At 40.0% G+C, this 20,219-nt stretch overlaps 1 protein-coding gene across 2 annotated transcripts in view; it reads left to right on the plus strand.

The window, feature by feature from the left end:
* The window catches only part of FSHR (follicle stimulating hormone receptor), a 206,337-nt gene that overhangs the window by 89,380 nt on the left and 96,738 nt on the right, over positions 1–20,219 (plus strand). For both annotated transcript variants that reach the window (XM_003417611.4, XM_003417612.4), the window contains exon 2: positions 1,872–1,943. In XM_003417611.4, the coding sequence (XP_003417659.2) occupies positions 1,872–1,943 (72 nt within the window). The remainder of the gene's footprint in view (positions 1–1,871; positions 1,944–20,219) is intronic.

Raw genomic sequence — 20,219 nt, forward strand, 5'->3', positions numbered from 1 at the left:
CAAAGTCAGCTAAGAGTAATAATAAGGGAAAAGGCATTAGAGGTGGGAGTAGGGAAAAAAAGGAGTCTCCCACAGGGTACATGAGGCAGCGTAGAGAGTAGGGGTGATAAGGAAGGTTCCTGTTCTAGCTCTGTCACATATTACCTCTATGATCCTCAGCAAAATTTTTAACCTCCTTGAACCCCAGTTTCATCTCACACAAAGTGGGATAAGTAATAGTGGCAACATCACTGATGCTTACCTATAAGAGTGCTCCAGAGACATACAGTGTCATTGTCAGACAGCGTTAAGGACCTAGCTGAGGCTTCTCCTCATGATTTTGAGACCAGGCAGGAGTTGGTCTCCATCCATGTTACCTGTGCAGATACAGGTAAAGGGTGGGTAGAGAGTTGGATGAAGGGTTAAGGGAGCCAAAGGTATATGTAAGTCAAAGGATTGTCATGATGGGCCATGGAGTATAAGCTGTGCAGAGGGAAGCAAAGATATTAAAGTGTGGAAAATAATCTGGGGTTGGAAGTCTTGGTGGGATTGAAGTAGTTTTGGCATTGGAGCACTAGCTAGAGAGAAGAAGCAGTGGTTGGAAAGTGGGGTTGGTGAAAATAAGACTATAGATTGGAAGGGCTTATTGGCAAAGGCAAGAATGAGGTTATGATGACCGAGGGAGTGGGTGGTTAATTAGCAGAGAAGACAAGATTGATGCAAAAGAAGAAATCAAGGAGCTGAGACGCCAGGATCTTTAAGGGGCCATGTATACAGATATTGAAATCACCTACAATTGTAAGAGTTGAAATGTTGATAAGAGTGATAGTGGTCCAGGAGCTAAACTCCTCAAGAAATGGGAACAGAGGCTAGGGAGTTGGTAGAAGATTGCAGCTAGGAAGTTTCAGATCTGAAGGATTTTAAGAAAAAGGCAGGAAGACGAGCCTGGGAGTGACAATGAGAAACAAGGAAGATAGCTCCCCCACCTATGGGCCTAATTGTACAAATGAACTGGAAGATAAAACTACCACCACTTACCATCCTGACTCCCCACCATCCTTCTAGAGCCGCAAAAGTTTCTTCTTCTCTAAGAAGCCTTCTTTGCCCTCCCTAGTCCATCCAGATCTCTCACTTGGGACTTAATGAACTTTATCTTAACTTCTGAGCTATCTTCTTATGTGCATAGGCATGGTCTTCTCAAATGAACCACAGGGTCCTTTGACATGTTGGAGAAAACAGAGGCTTTGAAAACAATAAGAACTAGATAAAATCTACCATTTCAGTAGCCATCGTTGTTGTTGTTGCGGGACGTTGAGCCGATTCTGACTTATAGCCACCCTATAGGAGAAAGTAGACCTGCTCCATAGGGTTTCCAAGGACAGTTGGTGGATTCGAACTGTTGACTTGAAACAAATGCTTTTGTCTGAGATTCCATTCCCTCCTTACTACCATGAAGGCTGTACCAAGAGTTAAAAAGTACTAATATTTCAAGTCCCTGGCACAGAGTAGAAGCTCAATGCCTTTCTCTTTCCTTGTTATGCACAAGTCCTCCTTACTTGAGGTTACAGGAGGCAGCAGAGAGTAAGTAGTAATGACAGTGACAAGAAAGGTTGATATCCCAGCTCTGCCACACACCAGTCAAGTGATCCTGGGAAAGTTTCTTAACCTTCCTGAACTCCAGTTTCCTCTCATGCAAAATACAAACAGAACAGTGTCAACATCACTGCTTTGTGATGGGGATGAAAAGAAATCATGTAAAAGCAATTACAACCATTACTATTATGGCAAGCTCTTAGTACATGTTGGCTCTTAGCTTATATTGTGTATTAAACACTCAATGACTTATTAATTAATGGATAAGTTGTGATATTTTATGTCCACTCTCTTTTCAGGAGGTTTGTCCTCACCAAGCTTCAAGTCATCCCAAAAGGAGCATTTTCGGGACTTGGGGACCTGGAGAAAATGTATGTACCTGCCAGTGCTGGATGTGAGTGCCTCAAGCTGACCCTGGGCAGCAACCCCCGATCACACCTATTGTGATGGTCTATGCTTAGAAGCCAGACAGATGCCCTGCAAGCTTTTTGTGCCTCTTCTTATTTTATTTCCTTGCCGTAGTTCCTAAACAACAGTGAGGAATCTTCCAGAATGTGGCCCTTAGAATGAGCAAAAGAGCAATCCAAGAAATCTTCACTTTTGGTAAAGGGTTTGCTCCCAAAGTACCTGTGAGTAGAATCTTTATAAACCGAAGCCTATTTCCTCCACTAACATCCAATATCTTTCAGTGATGCTTTCTACGCTTTCTGATTAATTTTTAATTGACAGCAGCGTCTAACGTTTGCCCTTTTGAGAGCCTCTACAGTTCTCATTCAAAAACCATGTTGATGAGTGGTAACTGATATGTAAACACTTAAAGGTATTAGGGAAGTTTTCAGCACGGAGAGAGATTTCCTTTCAAAAGGGAAGACTCCTTTGTTAATGGAAATTCTCACTTCTTATTGGGCTAGTTTCCCTAGAGTCAAAATCAACTCAATGGCAGCTATAAGGCCAGTTTAATGTAGGGATTTCCCCAGGTAGAGTTTTATCAAAGTGGGGTGCAGTAAACTCTCTCTCACACTTAAAGCAACCCCGCCCACCCTTGGCCTGCCCTCTACACCTTTGCGTCCTCAAGATGTGTTCTTCACCACAGCAGCACATACAGAAATCAGGACTTAAATGCCATTAAGCACAGCAACAGAGAGGTTAAACGGACGGAACTTATTTTTTCATTATAAGCAGGAAGTAGCCCTCTGAGCCACTTGAGTTTCTCCTTCTTGAAGCCTTTCAATTTTTGTTCTTGGTTTTTCACCCTATCTTAGTTATCTAGTGTTGCTATAACAGAAATACCACAAGTGGTATTTATCAAACAGAAATTTATTCTCTCAGAGTTTAGGAGGCTAGAAGTCCTAATTCAGGGCACCAGCTCTAGAGGAAGACTTTCTTTCTCTGTTAGCTCTGGGGGAAGGTCCTTGTCATCAATCTCCCCCGGTCTAGGAGCTTCCCAGAGCAGGCATCCTGGGTCCAAAGGATGAGCTCCACCCCTGGCTCTACTGGCTTGGTGATAATGGGGTCCATAACTCTCTTCTGTCTTGTAAGATAAAAGGTGGTGCACTAGTGCTGTTTTCTTGGTGGTATGAGGTTCCCATGTCTCTCTGCTCGCTTCTGTCTTTTACATCTCAAAAGAGATTGGCTTAAGACACTATCTAATCTTGTAAATCTCATCAATATAACTGCTGCTAATCCATCTTATTAACATCATAGTGATAGGATTTATGACACGTAGGAAAATCTCATCAAATGGCAAAATGGTAGACAATCGACAATTCTGGAAATCATGATCTAGCCAAGCTGACAGATATTTTGGGGGGACACATTTCAATCCATGACAAGAATTGATTTCTGAGGAGACTGTACCCTTCAGTCTCCCTACTCACCTTCATCCATTTTCTCATCTTCTACTCCTGGTCACTGATGAATTCTCATCTCCATTCTAGACCTATCTCCTTTGCTTATGCTCTTACTCCCATTTTTAAGCATTTTCCTGACCTTGATAGATTTATTGGGCTCCCTTCAATATCTCTTTCTGCATCCACCATTATACTATCATGGAGAGTAGTTTCACTACCTAAATATTCTCTGTCCTTTCGATCATTCCTCCCCTCCTCTCCTCTCTCCAACACCTGCAACCACTGATCTTTTCACTTTCTCCAAAGTGTTGCCTTTTAGAATGTCATATATTTGAAATCAAACCGACTTCTGTCACTTAGCAATGTGTACTTAAGATTCTCCATGTCTTTTTTGGAGCTTGAGATAGCTCATTTATTTTTATTGCAGAATAATACTCTATTGTATGGATGTACTGCAGTTTATTTATCCATTCACCTACTGAAAAACATCTTGATTGCCTCCAAATTTTGGCAATTATGAATAAACCATCCGTAAATAATAATGTGCAGGGTTTTTTTTTTTTTTTTTGTCTGTTTTGTTTCGTTTTATGGCCATAAATTTTTAACTCATGAGGGCAAATATCCAAGACCACCATTACTGGATTATATGTTAAGGCTATGCTTAGCTTTGTAAGAAATTACCAGATTGTCTTCCAAAGTGACTGCATCATTTTGCCTTCCCACTAAGAACTTCTGTTGCTTCACATCCTCACTTGCATTTGGTCCATCAACATTTCAGATTTTAGTAATTCTAATAAGCAGCAGTCAAGAAATCAAACAATGTATTTATATATGTGCATTGGACAAATCTGTGGCAAAGGTCTCTTTCAAGTGTTAAAAAACAAAGATGTCACTTTGAGGACTAAGGCATGCCTGACCCAAGCCATGGTATTTTCAATCACCTCATAAACATGCAAAAGCTGAAAAATGAATAAGAAAGACCAAAGAACTGATGTCTTTGAATTACGGTTTTGGTAAAGAATACTGAATATACCATGGACTGCCAGAGGAACAAACAAATCTGTCTTGGAAGAAGTACAGCCAGAATGTTGCTTAGAAGTGAGGATAGTGAGACTTTGTCTCCTGTATTTTGGACATGTTATCAGGAAGGACCAGTCCCTGGAGAAGGACATCATGCTTGGTAAAGTCCAGGGTCAGTGAAAAAGAGAAAGACCCTCAAGGAGATGGATTGACACAGTGGCTGCAACAATGGGCTCAAACAACAGTGATTGCGAGGTTGGCACAGGCCCAGGCAGTGTTTTATTCTGTTGTATGTAGTCTCTATGAGTCAGAACTGACTCGATGGCACCTAACAACAATAGGTATGTAGTGATATCACATTGCTCTTTTAATGTGCAGTTCCCTAATTTTTTTTTTTTTTTCCCTAATGACTATGCAGCAGTTCTATTCTGTCCTATTGGGTTGCTATGGGTCAGAATCGACTCAACAGCACACAGCAACAACAACATATGATGTCGAGCATCTTTTCCTACACGTTTTCCAGCTGTATCTCTTCTTTGGTGAAGTGCCTATTCAGATCTTTTGCCTGTTTAGTAGCTTGGTTGTTTCTTTTCTTATTGTTGAGCTTTAAGAGTCCTTTGTATATTTCGGATACAAGTCCTTTATCAAATATGTGTTTTACAAATATTTTCTCCCAGACTGTGGCTTGCCTTTTCATTCTTTCACAGAGCAGGATTTTTTAATTTTAATAGAGTTCAACTTATCTATTTTTTTCTTTCATGGATCATGTTTTCAGTGTTCTATAAAAACTGATTCCCAAACCCAAGGTCACCTAGATTTTCCCCCATGTTGTCTTCTAGAAGTTTTATAGTTTTGTGTTTTAGATCTAGGCTTATGGCACACTCTGAGTAAATTTTTTTTTTTTTTTAATTGTCTTTTGGTGAAAGTTTACAGCTCTCTGAGTAAATCTTTGTGAAAAGTTTAAGGTCAGTGTCTGGATGTTTTCTTGCATGTTGATGTTCAGTTGTTGCAGCACTCTTTGTTTATAGAAAAAGAACTATCATTTCTCCATTGGTTTTTGCTCCTTTGTCAAAGATCATTTGGTTATATTGGTGTGAGTCTATTTCTGGGCTCTATATTCTAGGCTCATTGATCTACTTGTCTACTGTTTCCCAAATACCATACTGCCTTGATTACTGTAGTCTTGGCACAGTGGTTAAGATCTTGGCTGCTAAGCCAAAGGTCAGCAGTTTGAATCCACCACCTGCTTCTTGGAAAATCCAGGGGCAGCTCTTCTCTGTCCTGTAAGGTCACTATGAGTCAAAATTGACTTGGTGGCAACAGGTTTGGGTTTTTATAGTAAGTCTTGAAGTTGAGTTGTGTCAGTCCTCCAACTTTGTTCTACTTTCATATTGTGTTGGTTATTCTGAGTATTTTGCCTTTGCATAAGCTTTAGAACCAGTTTGTCACTATCCACAAAATAACTTACTCAGATTTTGACTGTAATTGCATTGAGTCTATAGATGAAGTTGGAAAGAAATAATATCTTAACAATATTTAGATTTTCTATCCATTAACATGGAATATCTCACCATTTATTTTGATTCTATTTGATTTATTTCATGAGAATTTTCCAGTTTTCCTCATATAGACCTTGTGCATATTTTGTCAAACTATTCCTTTTTTGTTATTGTTTTGGTCTTTTTGGTTTTGTTTTTGGTGTTGGTGTTAAGTAGTATCATGTTTATAATTTCAAATTTTTGGAGCAATTGAATTTGGAACAATTGAGTTTTGTATTAACCTTGTATCCGCAACCTTTGTATAATCACTTATTAGTTTCAGGAGTTTTTTTGGTGATTCTTTGAGATTTTCTACATAGACAATAATGTTATCTGTGAACAAAGACAATTTTATTTCTTCCTTCCAAATCTCTATACTTTTTATATACTTTTATTGTCTTATTGTATTCACTGGAACTTCCGATACGATGTTGCATAGGAAGGGTTAGAGAGGACATCGTTGTTCCTGGCCTAGGTGGAAAGCATCTTGTTTATCACTATTAAGTACTATGCTACCTGTAGTTTTTTTGTAGATGTTCTTTATCAAATTAAAGAAGTTCCCCTCTATTCCTAGTTTGCTGAGAGTTTGTTTTTAATCACGAATGCGTTTTGTCAAATGCTTTTCCTGCATCGATTAATATGATCATATGATTTTGCTTCCTTAACCTGTTGATGTGGTGGATGACAGTAATTGATTTCCAAATATTAGACCAGCCTTGCATACCTGAAACAAATCTCACTTGATTGTGGTTTATTTTTTTAAATACATTGTTTGATTCAGTTTGATAATATTTTGTTTAGGAAGCTTTATCTTTAAATTTCCCATATTCTCAATGAGTAACAACCATCTTCTCAGACTCACAAACAAGAAAACCCAAAGTTTCCCTTGACTCATTTGCCCTGTCTTTTTATTCCCCCCCCCCCCCATAGCCAGGTATACTTCCAGTCCTATTGATTTCCGCTCAAACAATATCCCTGGAATCCAGTCTTCCTATCCACTCTACTGCCACTACTAGGTCCAAAGTCTCATCAGCACTTATGTAGCCTACAGCTTGAGGTTCCTACTCCTGTCACAGCTCCAGTTTCTTCTCTACTTAGCTACCAGACCTGCATTGTTCAAACTCCCTTGTAGAATCTCTACTAACCCTGATTCCTACAGATTTAAATCTTAAATCCCTGGACAGAAATCAAAGCCTTTTATACCTATTAATCATCTACCACATTCACCGTATACCTCACATTCTCACCAGTAGGACAATTTCCCATTCCTCAAACACTATCATTACCAGACATTATACAGCCACACCTCAGTGATATTGCAGGTTGAGCGAGACCACCGTAAAAAAAGAGGATATGGCAATAAAGAAAGTCACATGAATTTTTTGGTTTCCCAGTGCACATGAAAGTTACATTTACATTATGCTGTAATCTATTAGCTATGCAATAGCATTATGTCTTAAAAAAGCAATACATATACCCTCATTAAAAAATATTTTATTGCTAAAAAATGCTAACCGTCATCTGAGCCTTCAGCGAGTCATAATCTTTTTGCTGGAGGAGGGTTTTGCTTCAATGTTAAAGGCTGCTGAATGATCAGGGCAGTGATTGCTGAAGGTTGGGGTGGCTGTGGAAATTTCTTAAAATAAGACAGCAATGAAAGTTTCTTCATTGACTGATTCTTCCTTTCACAAAAGACTTCTCTGTAGCATGTGATGCTGTTTGATAGTATTTTACCCATAGTAGAACTTCTTTCAAAATTGAAACCAGTCCTCTCAAACCCTGCCACTGCTTTATCAACTAAGTTTATGCAATATTTTAAATTCTTTGTTGCATTTCAACGATGTTCACAGCATCTTCATCAGGAGTAGATTCCATTTCAAGAAACCACTTTCTTCATCCGTAAGAAGCAGCTCCTCATCCATTAAAGTTTTATGATGAGATTGTAGCAATTCAGTCACATATGCAGGCTCCACTTTTAATTCCAGTTCTCTTGCTATTTCCACCACATCTGCAATTACTTCCTCCAATGATTAATGAACCCCTTAAAGTCATCCATGAAGGTTGAAATCAACTTCTTCCAAACTCCTGTTAATGTTGATATTTTTACCTCTTACCCTAAATCAAGAATGTTCTTAATGCCATTTAGAGTGGTCAATTCTTTCTAGAAGGTTTTCAATTTACTTTGCCCAGATCCATCAGAGGAATCACTATCTATGGCAGCTACAGCCTCCAAAATGTATTTCTTAAATAATAATATTTGAAAGTCGAAATTACTCCATGGGCTGCAGAATGAATATTGTGTTAGCGGACATGAAAACATTAATCTCCTTGTACATCTCCATCAGAGCTCTTGGGTGACCAAGCGCATTATCATTAAGCAGTAAAATTTTGAAAAGAATCTTTTTTTCTGAGCAGTAGGTCTCAACAGTAGGCTTAAAATATTCAGTAAACCATCTTGTAAACAGGTGTGCTGTCATCCAGGCTTTGTTGTTCCATTTATAGAGCACAGGAAGAGAAGATTTAGCATGATTCTTAAGGGTCCTAGGATCTTTGGAACGGTAAATGAACACTGGCTTTGACTTAAAGTCACCAGCTGCATAGACCCCAACAAGAGAGTCAGCCTGTCCTTGAAGCTTTGAAGCCAGCCATTGACGTCTCCCCTCTAGCTATGAAAGTCCTAGATGGCATCTTCTTCCAACAGAAGGCTGTTTCTTCTACATTGAAAACCTGTTCTTTAGTGTAGCCACCTTCATCAATTATCTTAGCTAGATCTTCCGGATAACTTGAGGCAGTTTCTACATCGGCATTTGCTGCTTCACCTTGCACTTTTATGTTATGGAGACGGCTTCTGTCCTTAAACCTCAGGAACCAACCTCCACTATCTTTAAACTTTTCTTCTACGGCTTATTCACCTCTCTCAACCTTCATAGAATTGAAAGAGTTAGGGCCTTGCTCTGGATTAGGCTATGGCTTACGAGAATATTGTGGCTGGTATGATCTTCTTTCCAGACCACTAAAACATTCTCCATATCAGCAATAAGGCTGTGTCACTTTCTCATCATTCTTGTGTTCACTGGAGTAGCACTTTTCATTTCCTTCAAGAACTTTTCCTTTGCATTCACAACTTGGCTAACTGTTTGTCACAAGAAGCCTAGCTTTCAGTCTTTCTCCACTTTCCACATGCCTTCCTCACTAAGCTTAATCGTTTCTAGCTTTTGATTTAAAGTGAGAGACGCACAACTCTTCCTTTCACTTGAACACCTAGGGGCCATTGTAGAGTCATTAACTGGCCTAATTTCAATATTGGCATGACTCAGAGAATGGGGAGACTGGAGGAGAAGGAGAGAGAAGGGAGAACAGCTGGTCAGTGAAGCAGTCAGAAAACACACATTTATTAAGTTCATTGTCTTATATGGGTACAGTTCATGGCTCCCCAAAACAATTACAATAGTAACATCAAAGATCACTGATGACAGATAAAATAATAATGACACAGCTTGAAATATTTTGAGAATTACCAAAATGTGACACAGAGACACAAAGTAAGCACATGCTGTTCGAAAAATCGTGCCAATAGACTTGCTCGACACAGGGTTGCCACGAGCTTTCAGTTTGTAAAAAAACACAATGTCTGAAAAGCTCAATAAAATGAGGTATGCCTGTATTGCTTATTTAAAATTTGATGGGTGGTTCTTTGGGAAATGTCTGACACTTGGAGGGATCAAAAATTAGCTATGGGGGAATGAATGAAATATACTTTCATACTGTTCTTATGTAGATACTTGTCCCTCTGCCTGAAATTCTACTTGGTAGAATCCTGCTCAACCTCCAGGGGTCAACAGAATATTAGCTTCTCTCTAAGTCCTTTCTAGAACCTTCCCAGGGCTTCCAACTTATGATCCTCTGTTCACAGTATTAATAGTGTATTTATCAGGTCGCATTAGGAATTAGGTCAGCAGTTTGAATCCACCAGGCGCTCCTTGGAAACTCTACGGGGCAGTTCTACTCTGTCCTATAGGGTCGCTATGAGTCGGGATTGATTCGACGGTGCTGGGTTTTTTGGGGGGAGGGAGGTTATTAGAAATTTACGGGTTTTCCTGCATCCCTCCATTGTAAATTCTTTCCCTGGACTACTGTAATAGCCTTCTACATGCTCTAACCTGCCCCTTACCATGCCCTCTCCTCACCCCCCTCCAGTCTCAACATAGCAACCAAAGTGATATTTTCTAAAATCAGATCTGATCATGTCACCTCCCACACATACCCCCCCACACACAAAAATACAATGAAAAACACTTTATACCTTAGTACTTCTCTTAGCAGAAAAATGAAGCTCTTTAATACAGCTAGGAGTGATGCTCTGGATAGCCAGACCTCCTCCATTCTCTTCTTTGCTACACTGGCCTTTCAGTTCATAAAAATATATCGTGTTACCACCCACTGCAGGCCTGGCACATGCTTTCTGACTAGAATGCCTTTCACGTTCTGCCCCTTTCATTTAGATGGGTCCTACTCATCCTTCTGATTCCTACTCCACTGTCACTTCTACAAAAAAAAAAAAACCCTCCCTGACCACTCCAACTAGGTCAAAACCTCCTATCTACACTCTTGAAGTCACTATGTGGTTGTTAATTTTACATTTGATTATGTAATAATTTAATTAATTTCTATTTCCCCATTGGACTGTAAGTTCCATAAAGACAAAGCCAATATTTGTTTTTGCTCAATATTGGATCCATTGTCTCTAATATAGAGTCTGGCATATAGGAGCATTCAATAAATACCTGATAAATGAAGGAATGAACAAATATAATCAGTTGAGCAGATAAGATAAAAAAAAAAATCCAGATATAAAAAGAATATAACTAAGCAAGATGAATGATAATGATAAATAATATAGAAATTGATCAGCTTGTAAACACTGGCTGAAGATCTACTATGATGTAGGCAGTTTTGTAGTTTTAGTATAAAATATAACCCAAAACAAAAATGTGCAAGTCAGTACGTGCAACGTAAGTGACATGTATTTGTTGGGACTCTGTTGTGAGAGGCAAAGGAAAATAAACCTCAAACAGGCTTAATGAAAACAAGAGAATTTAAAATGGCTTATTAACTTGCTGGTCAGAGGGGAAGAATGGCTTTAGAGACAGCTCTACCCAGGTCTCTATGCTCTTAGGGCTTGAAGTCTCTCCCTCTCTCAGGTCTGCTTTCCATTATGTTAGTTTCCGCCCTCAACCTAATCCTCTGCTGGCAAGATGGCAGCAGCATGGCTTTCTGTCTTCTCAGGTTCTGTTCTAGAAGGAAAGAGCTGACCTTTCTCTTGCTCAATCCCATAAAGGTCCTAAAATTTACTGTGGTTAAATTGCATCATACAACCATGCTTGCACCAACCACTGCAGCTAAGACAATGTGATGCTGGAATTGTCTTTGGCCTAGGTAATAGGCTCCATCCTTCCTTAGAATGGGAAACAAAGGCCTACCCCAATCACATGGACTTAGAATGGAAGAGGAAAGGTTTACAAACAAATATTAAGGCCATTACTGGAAAAAAAGAAGCCTAGATTATGGTAGTTGGGCAAACAATTAATGTCTAAAAAGAAAGTAGCTCCTATTGGCACCGAGAAAAGAAAGGTCTCTGGGGCCTGGTTGTTTGGGGATGGTTTGTAGAATTCAGCTGAGACTTGAGATTGACTAGAATTTGTATTGTCAGGAGCTTTTATTAATCTCCCCATCACAGTTTTTATCACCGTGATTAACATTTATTGAGGACTCACTGTGTGTTAGGCACTGATTGCAAACCATTACATTCATCATCTCTTTTCATCCTCCCAGTCACACTAATGGTAGGTATTATTAGTGCCATTTTACAGAAGAGCAAACAAGCTTGGAGATATCAAATTACCTGTCCAAGGTTATAAAGCAGGTAAGCGCAGTAGAAGATATTCCAGGATGGAGTGTACCTGATCTGAGTGGAACTAGACTAGCTTCCAGAGACTCTGAGTTTACATATCTTTATTTCCTTCTCCTTGTATTTGTATTTGTCCCTATGGTGGGAAAGTATTTTAACCCGTCTGAGCCTTATTTCCCTCATCTGTAAAATGTTAATAATAAAGCCTATCTTAGTTATCTAGTGCTGTCTTGTGGTAGAAGTACCACAGGTGGGTGGCTTTAATTAACAGAAATTTATTGTCTCACAGTTTAGGAAGTAGAGGTCCAAATTCAGGGTGCCAGCTGTCTGCTCTTGGGGAAAATCCTTGTCTCAGCTTCTTGGTATTCTTCGGAGATCTCCATGTGGCATATATATTTCCCCCATTCGTGCTTCTTGCTTCTGTGCCTAATCTGTTCCTTTTATAACCCAAAAGTGATTCTGACTCATAGCAACCCTATGGGACAGAGTAAACTGCTCCATAGGGTTTCGAAGGAGTAGCTGGTAGATTCTAACTGCCAAGCTTTTGGTTAGCAGCTGAGCTCTTAACCACCGTGCCACCAGGACTCGAACATAACGAAGGAAATGCTTTTTCCCAAATGGGACTACATCCACAGGTATAAGGATTAGGAATTACAACACATATTTTTGGGGGGACACAATTCAATCCATGAGAAAGTCTATCTCAGGGTTGTCAGAGTCCTTAATCAACCCATCTCAGTGTCTGTCACAGAATGGGCATTTGATGAGTTTAACTCTTCCCCCTCCCCCTTTCTCCTGTTACAATAATGGAAAGAGTTCAGTAAGTCTACTCCAACCCTTACCAACAATTCTTCCTCATTTATTAACCCAGCTTCTTCTACCTGTATCCAAAGTCAACGGGGAAAGGATTCTTTTGGCTAGAACGTGGAACAGAAGCTTCCTCACTAGAAATCAGATAGTCATGTTCACACCTTAGCTTCCATCTGCACCATTACCAGAAAGCTCTCCTCTCTTCCTTGGTTTGGGACTGGTTGGGAGAAAAAGGAAAGCATTAAACCCTCTGCAATGTGAAGTGGCTCTGCAAAGTGCACTGTAAACTGTTTACATTGTCTTTAATTACTTGAGAGCCATATGTCAGCTTGGTATAAAGTGTGAAGATCACACTGAACAGAATGGGGGGAGTAGGTGACAATGTGGTGATTTATGGTAACCAGGAAAATTATGTATGGAAATGAGTGCAATTTAAAAACACATCTACGTGCTATTATAACACTGGTGGGGGAAGAAAAGCCAGTTTATAACAAAATACCTTTGAAAATAGGAGCATGATGAATATGTAAATGAGACCAATCAACATCAGCTGAGATATGGTATATGCAGATGAGGCGGCAATGAGCCAAAATGTGAGGATAGCTCCCAAACCATAAATATGAACCATAAAAAATTCATTTGAAATATTCATGATAACATAAGGACAAAAAATATAATCGAGAGATTTATTTGCATATAAAAATGAGAACACTAGTCTGACACCCCAGCCTCCACTCCAGACCACTGGGGAAAGAAAAGTTAACTTAATAGACGGACTTTTAGAGGAAGAGATTTATTGAGTGAGAATTGTTGCAAGCACATGAAGAAGTTGAAGGTTCTCTCAATTCTCAGTTCTTCAGGCTTTCTCAGCACAGACTAAAGGAAAGGAGGTAAGTTCAGGCAACTGAAAATGTAACAGAAACTCCTCTAGAGAATGTGGGCTCCAATCTGCTTTGTGGAGACCCTGAGCACATCCTTGGTTAAACGGTTTAAGTTCCTTCCTACCCCAACCTTCTGTGACTCTGAGAGTTAATGGGCAAAGGAGCCTATTAAGCCATGAGTCCCATTTACTGAAATAAAGCCGAAAGTAGAAGCTGATGATATTTTACGTTCCTGTTTAAAATCAACTCGAAGGCACTGGGTTGGGTTTAAAGAAAAAAACAATGCAGAGGGCCAGTAATGGACTAGTTAGACCTCTGAATGGAAAGAGGGGACTGTGGGAAGGCTTGACTCTCTGAACATACAGAAGATAATGGCTGCCTTTTTCTTGGCATCTACCATTTTCCAGAATTATTCTATTGGAGTAAAAGAGGGACTAAGAGGAGACCTACAGCTATGAAATTTTCCTTCAGTCTCATTTATAATTAAAGGATGGGATTTCTGGGCTTAAGTACTTGGAACCTCCATAAACTAGAATAAAGAGTCGTTTTCTCCTGGGACAGTCATAGAGGAGAGGAAACCACTTCTTGGAGACTTTTTTGCCTTCAAGTTCTAGTGTGCCAACTCATTTCTGGGTAAAGCTCTTGCTGAGATTGGCTTGGGTCCAAGAGTTTGCAAATTGAGCTGCCTTTTAACTTGCAAATGAACTTAGTCAGCAGTTGGGAAATGTGAGGTGGGCCAATTAAGTTGTCATTTTTGACCCAGGTCAAATGTGAGTCAGTGTCTAGAAGGTGAAAGTCTTTATCTCATTTCCTGTGCTCCATAAATACTTGGAAAATAAGAATTTTTGTTGTATTTATTGCTTCAACTGAGAACTCAAGAAGCTGTTTTCTTGTCGCTTTTTGGGTTGTTGTGGTTTTAGCGTTGCCATTAAGTCTGTTTATTTTTAACTGTTTCTAGTGTTATTGTCCTTAAAATAAACCCTATCACATCTGATCGCTTCCTAGCTCAGAAAGCATTTAATTAATTAAAAACATACTTATGTGCTTGGCTTTTTTTGTTTGTTTGTATGAGGCTGATAGGGGAAACAGAGTTCCTGAAAAGTGATGTCATGGACGCTCCCAACCCCGTACTCTTTATAACTCTCCACAGCTCAGTTCGTTGTGTTTTATCCATGAGGGTAGTAAGGAATTTCCTTCCTGAAAGGAATTGCAAGGAAGAGTGCAGGTAAGAGCCACACTGTGAACTAGCAAGTTTATAATAATAAAGATGTGTGTAATGAGTGCACCCTGGCTTAGGAAAGCACAGATAGGCCCTCATTTAAATCTTCCATCTCTAAGATCCTCCACCCTCTTGGCCACTCAACACTCCAATGCATTCGTGGTCCCAGTAGCTTCTGTTTTGCACCTTTCATTAAGTAGCTAAGACTTACAGGTGGCAAGACTGGGCAGAGGTTACTCGACCAAAGCTTTTCTGGCTGGCCATCAAACACAATCTTCTTCCATGTTCTCATCAACAGCCAAGCGAGGTCATCTTCTCTACCTTTTGAGACTTCTGCTTCAGCCACATTTGCCCTTCTGACCTTTCTTAACAAGGCAAGCTGTGGGAGAGACCTTGAAATGTGTTAAGTTTTCAGGGTTCACAGATATATCAGAAAGTGAAATAGTCTTTTTTTTTTTTCTCCCTGCCAGTAACTCAATGTTTGTGTCTACCCAGAGAAGATACAATTAAGGCAGCAAAATACTCAAGATAAAAATACCCTTATGGCTCTGCTCCCAGGACTCTTGCTAGGGTTTTTTATTTTCTTTCTTTCTTTTTTTTTTTCTTAATAGAATAGTATTAAAAATAAAAAGATGCAATTTAAACGCAGGCTCCGATCAATGCACAAACTATTTCTTTTTATTTCCTCATTTAGCCCATGTCCATCACAACCACATCCATCTGGGCCATTTAGGACTTAATAAGATGCTTTAAACAGTAGAAGACCCGAATAGGATATGGACCTACTCACCTGCCCACCCCCAGCAAATAAACTACCTGAATCTTACACTTCATAAACCTCTCCTGAGTACTCAGATCCACCCCGACCAACCTATGTGGAAATTAAATGACCAGAGATATGTTTTTATAGGTCAGACCATTCTAGAAGTTAAACAGGCAGGAGGAAACTATAAGAGTGAGGGATGAATGCCAGAGAAGCCTAAATGAGTCAAGTGAATGTTAAGCACCCCAGTGGGTCTGAGATTCTGAGAGAGTATGGGCATAGAGATAGCAATAGTTGATGCCAAGGGTTTTCTAAACATATAATTTGCACTTGGATTTCAGCGTGCTTTGAAAAGTTAAAAGTGCTCACAAATGCGAGGTACAAGTAATAAAGAGAGCGTGTTTGCTCTGCTCCACATTCACGGTGTCGCAACCCTACCACACAGTGACCACTGGCCCTGCCTTTCCTTCTGCTCCTATTCCTCCAAAGCACCTGGCACAGGGCTGGGCCACTGCAAGGAAAATGGCGGACAAAGACTGTAAATTTGTCATAAAAAAACCAACCAAACCCAGCGCTGTCGAGTTGATTCCGACTCATAGATTCTACCTCTTGGTTCCTTTCCAACCTTTCAGGCTCTCCATATTTATTTATTGTCTTGTTCTTGGTTCTTCTTTCCCAGCATGGATCCTCCAAGACAATTTTCATTTTTAAACCGACAAGTGTGTAATGCCGCATTCAAAGGATTAAATTGCTAATGGTGGGGGGTTAGTGCCCAGTACTTAAGATTTACTTTAACCTGTGAAAAAGTTACATTTACAGACTTACTTGTTTGAACTGCAAACTCCATTTGCACATGAACTTAAATGTGTGGAAAGGTGACCTTTCTGTAATCCCACTGACATTAAGTGTGGTTACCTTTGCCCTCTATTGAGGATAGGCTCCTTCACTGCCTGACTGACCAGATGTACCACTCAGCTGGTGTTTTTGCTTGTTTTCTTACTGTATGGTAAGAATTGAGGTGGCGGTCTTCATGTATTTGTTTAAAGTATGCTCTATCTTTAAATTTCCTTCCCTACTTCTCTTCACCTGTGCATATAAACGTCTCAGTCCAATCAAGTAAGTCAGTTAGGATTTGACTTTTCATTTAGTTAACAGACATTTCTCTTTGGGGATAGATAGCAGGATGGCCTATTGTTGTACCAAGTCCATAACAACAAAAACAAAGCTCTGGACAGGCAGTAAGTTCCACTTGAACTTCAAAGAAATGAGGCCAAATCAGTGATCACTGTTGGGTCTCTGTAAAGGGAGGAGATTTATAGACTTCAGTCACATACTGAAGACAAGTGCAGGCTGATGCATGACACCAGATAATCTATCAAGTGATTTAGCAGGAGTATAATCAGGGTTCACAGAATAAATGACTGCGACTTCCATCACTCCTTGTACACCTGTGAGGAAGCACCCTGGAGAGCTAATAAGCTTTCACCAAACCTGGGACACCTCCTTCTGACCAGTGCAAGTGCTATTGTGTTTGTTCTGTGCATTTGTGACCAACTCGAAGAGGAACCAAGCAAACTCAGAGAACTAGAATCCATCTATCAATCAACAATTCAACAAATTATTCTTGAAACACAAAATATGTGTTAATTGCATCAGGGAATGATTTGACGAAGCTTATGTGCCAGTCACTGCTAGATGTTACAGGCACTAAAAATGAAGACACACAGTCCCTGCTCTCAAGGGTTTCCTGTATTGGTTAAGACAACCACGATCACAGCTGCCATTTGTTGAGTGATTATTTCACCAGACACAGAGATTAACCACTTTACATGCATAATCTTACTTAATTATCGTACCAGTCTTATTATATCCTCATTTTATAATAGGAGACTAAAGCCAAAAGAGTTAAGTGACTTGCCCAAGGTCACAGAGCTAAAAAGTGGTGGAGCTAGAATTTAAACCCAGGAATTCTGACTCCAAAGCTCAGGTAGTAATCTACTGTAGTATAGTATCAATGCAGCAAGGTAGCCAAGATTATAAAAGCTACAGGCGGATGATAGCCTTGCCTTCTAATGGAGAAAAGTAGGATATACGTGACCAGAAATTCACAGAGCTCTAGTTCATTTTCTTTGTAGTAGTAGCAATAGCAGTTTTACATTTGTATGTTTGCTCCCTGTTTTCCCATTTCAAAATGCCCTATATGCCTATTAGCTCATGTAATCTCCAGCACCAATGCTTGAATGTTAGCTGTGGCAAGTATGTGTACCCATCTCACAGATGAGAAAATGAGACCCACAGATGTCATGGAGATGAATTTCTCCTGACGTCACATGCCATGCACTTTCTCCATATAATGCTTCATTTTCTGCCATGCTCCTTCTCATTTATTAAAGAAAAATTAGATCTTGACAGCCTTCCAGTCATGTCAGCACAAGATAATAGCAGAATGTCCAGGTCAGAAGAAAATGTAACCCTTATATTTCTGTCAAGTATATAACCTTCACATACAGATGTTTCTGCTCAGTCTTGAGCACCTGGAAGTAGGGAAAAAGGGTACCCACAAAAGTGCAGTGGTTAAGAGTTTGGCTGCTTAACCAGAAGATTAGCTGTTCGAATCCACCAGTTGCTCCTTTGAAACCCTATGGGGCAATTCTACTCTGTCCTACAGGGTTGCTGTGAGTTGGAATCAACTCAACGGTTTCTGGTTTGAAGAAATTAGTTGGTATTTGATTCAAGCAGTGAAAATTCAAGGGCAAAGCTGTTCTTTTCCATGCCAAAGGGGAAATGCTCTAATCATGTGTATTCATTATTAAAAATTGACCCAAGCCACCCCAGCATACTTCAGTTTAAAGGAAATGTCCTTTCTAAGTCAACTTACTTTTTTTTTTTTGTACCCCTCCCTGCCGTCCTTTGGAGTAGCATGTAGATTCAACATGTGGCAACATGTTGCTTCAGTCTGCTAACACGTAGATTCAACCAGGATCTCTTAGGCAGGGTATAGAGTCTGCAAGAGAGGGTTTTTTCTTTAGTTAAATTCAATGAGCATTTCATAAGTTTCTGCTCAGTGTCTCCTATATTAGGGCATCTCAAATTTTAACGTGCTTTCAAACCACCTGGGGATCTTTATATTCTAGAGAGTCTGATTGAGTAGGTCTGAGATGCTTCAGTGCTAGTGGCACAAAGCCTAAGTGCTTGGCTGCTAATCTAAAGGTTGGTGGTTTGAACCCACCTAGTTGCTCCAGGGGAGAAAGACCTGGCAATCGGCTCCCACAAAGATTACAGCGTAGGAGACCCTGTGTTGCAACTCTACTATGTCACATGGGGTCACTATGAGTCAAAAATTGACTGGAAGGCACCCAACAACAACAACCTGCACCCACATGAGGCCAACACTGCTGGTCCAAGGTCCACACTGAGAAACAAGGTCTACAAATCTCTAGTTCTGTTTTAGGAGCTGTGCAGTAGAAAAGCCAAGAGAAATTGAATACAGCCCCTGCTCTTCTGTACTTGTTGAGAAAATACATATGAACAATTAAACAAAAACAGGGAAAATGCTTAAACATGTGCTTTTTGCTATTTTCCGAATGATAGATTACAGAGAAAAAGTTTTTAAATTCTCTTTATTATTGTCAGATCACGTTTAGTGTTAAAATGGTCCTCGGTTTTTATTATAACTAGTAACTTCTGAAAGTGACTAGTTGTAGCTTCTCTGTTGCTGCTCTGGACACACAGCTGGACTCTAAAAAATACAACTCACATACACCTGTTTCAGGAGCATACCCATTGTATGGTTCATAGGGGCAAACTGAGCCCAAGCTCTCCCTCTTGTTGGAAAATCTAGACCTCAGAAAGAAACAGGAGTTGGATATAGACATTTTCTTGGCAAGCTGATTGGAGCAAAAGTCAGAGGAGAAGTTCAGGTCATGGTAGCACATAAAGTTTCTACCAGATCAAGCACAGTTAAAGTGGTGAGTGAGGTGGGTTAGGAAAGAGGAGATAGAGGAAGGCAGTGGAGATACTGGAAAGAAGCGAAGGGATCTTCTTTGCTCCTTCCCCCTCCAGCCAAAGCCAGAAGCCTTCCCGGCACTCCTGATGGAGCCCACCGGAAGCCTAGAGCAGAAAGAAAGCTACGCTGGTCTGCGTGAATCCCAAGGGAGGAATGCCGCAGAGCTAATCACTGGTCTGAGATTGCCATTTAATGTCCTTCCTCCACAACCATTCATCAAGTTTATAGCAGCAACAAGGGTTCATTACCTTGTTCCTGTTTTGTACATTCTTGAACAAGGTTATGCCTCCAATTTTAAGCATGGTGTATTGGAGGAATGAGGAAAGGTGGGAGGGTGAGAAGGTTCTTGGAGGGAGCAGTGATAAACAGAATAGGTGCTCCTCACAACCAGAAATGTGAGTCTCCCCACCTGTTTATGATTGTAAAATCAGAAATAACATCACATCACTGAAACTCTTGTATTCATCCTTAGTAGTAGTTTCTAAGCTCCTTTTAGGAGCCCTGGTAACACAGTGGTTAAGCACTCAGTTGCTTACCAAGAAGTCGATAGTTTGAACCCACCAACCACTTCACGGATGAAAGATGTGTCAGTCTGCTTTCATAAAGATTTACAGCCTTAAAAAACCTATGGGGCAGTTCTACTCTCCTACAG

The sequence above is a fragment of the Loxodonta africana genome, chromosome 26, assembly GCF_030014295.1.
Source record: "Loxodonta africana isolate mLoxAfr1 chromosome 26, mLoxAfr1.hap2, whole genome shotgun sequence".
NCBI lineage: Eukaryota > Metazoa > Chordata > Mammalia > Proboscidea > Elephantidae > Loxodonta > Loxodonta africana.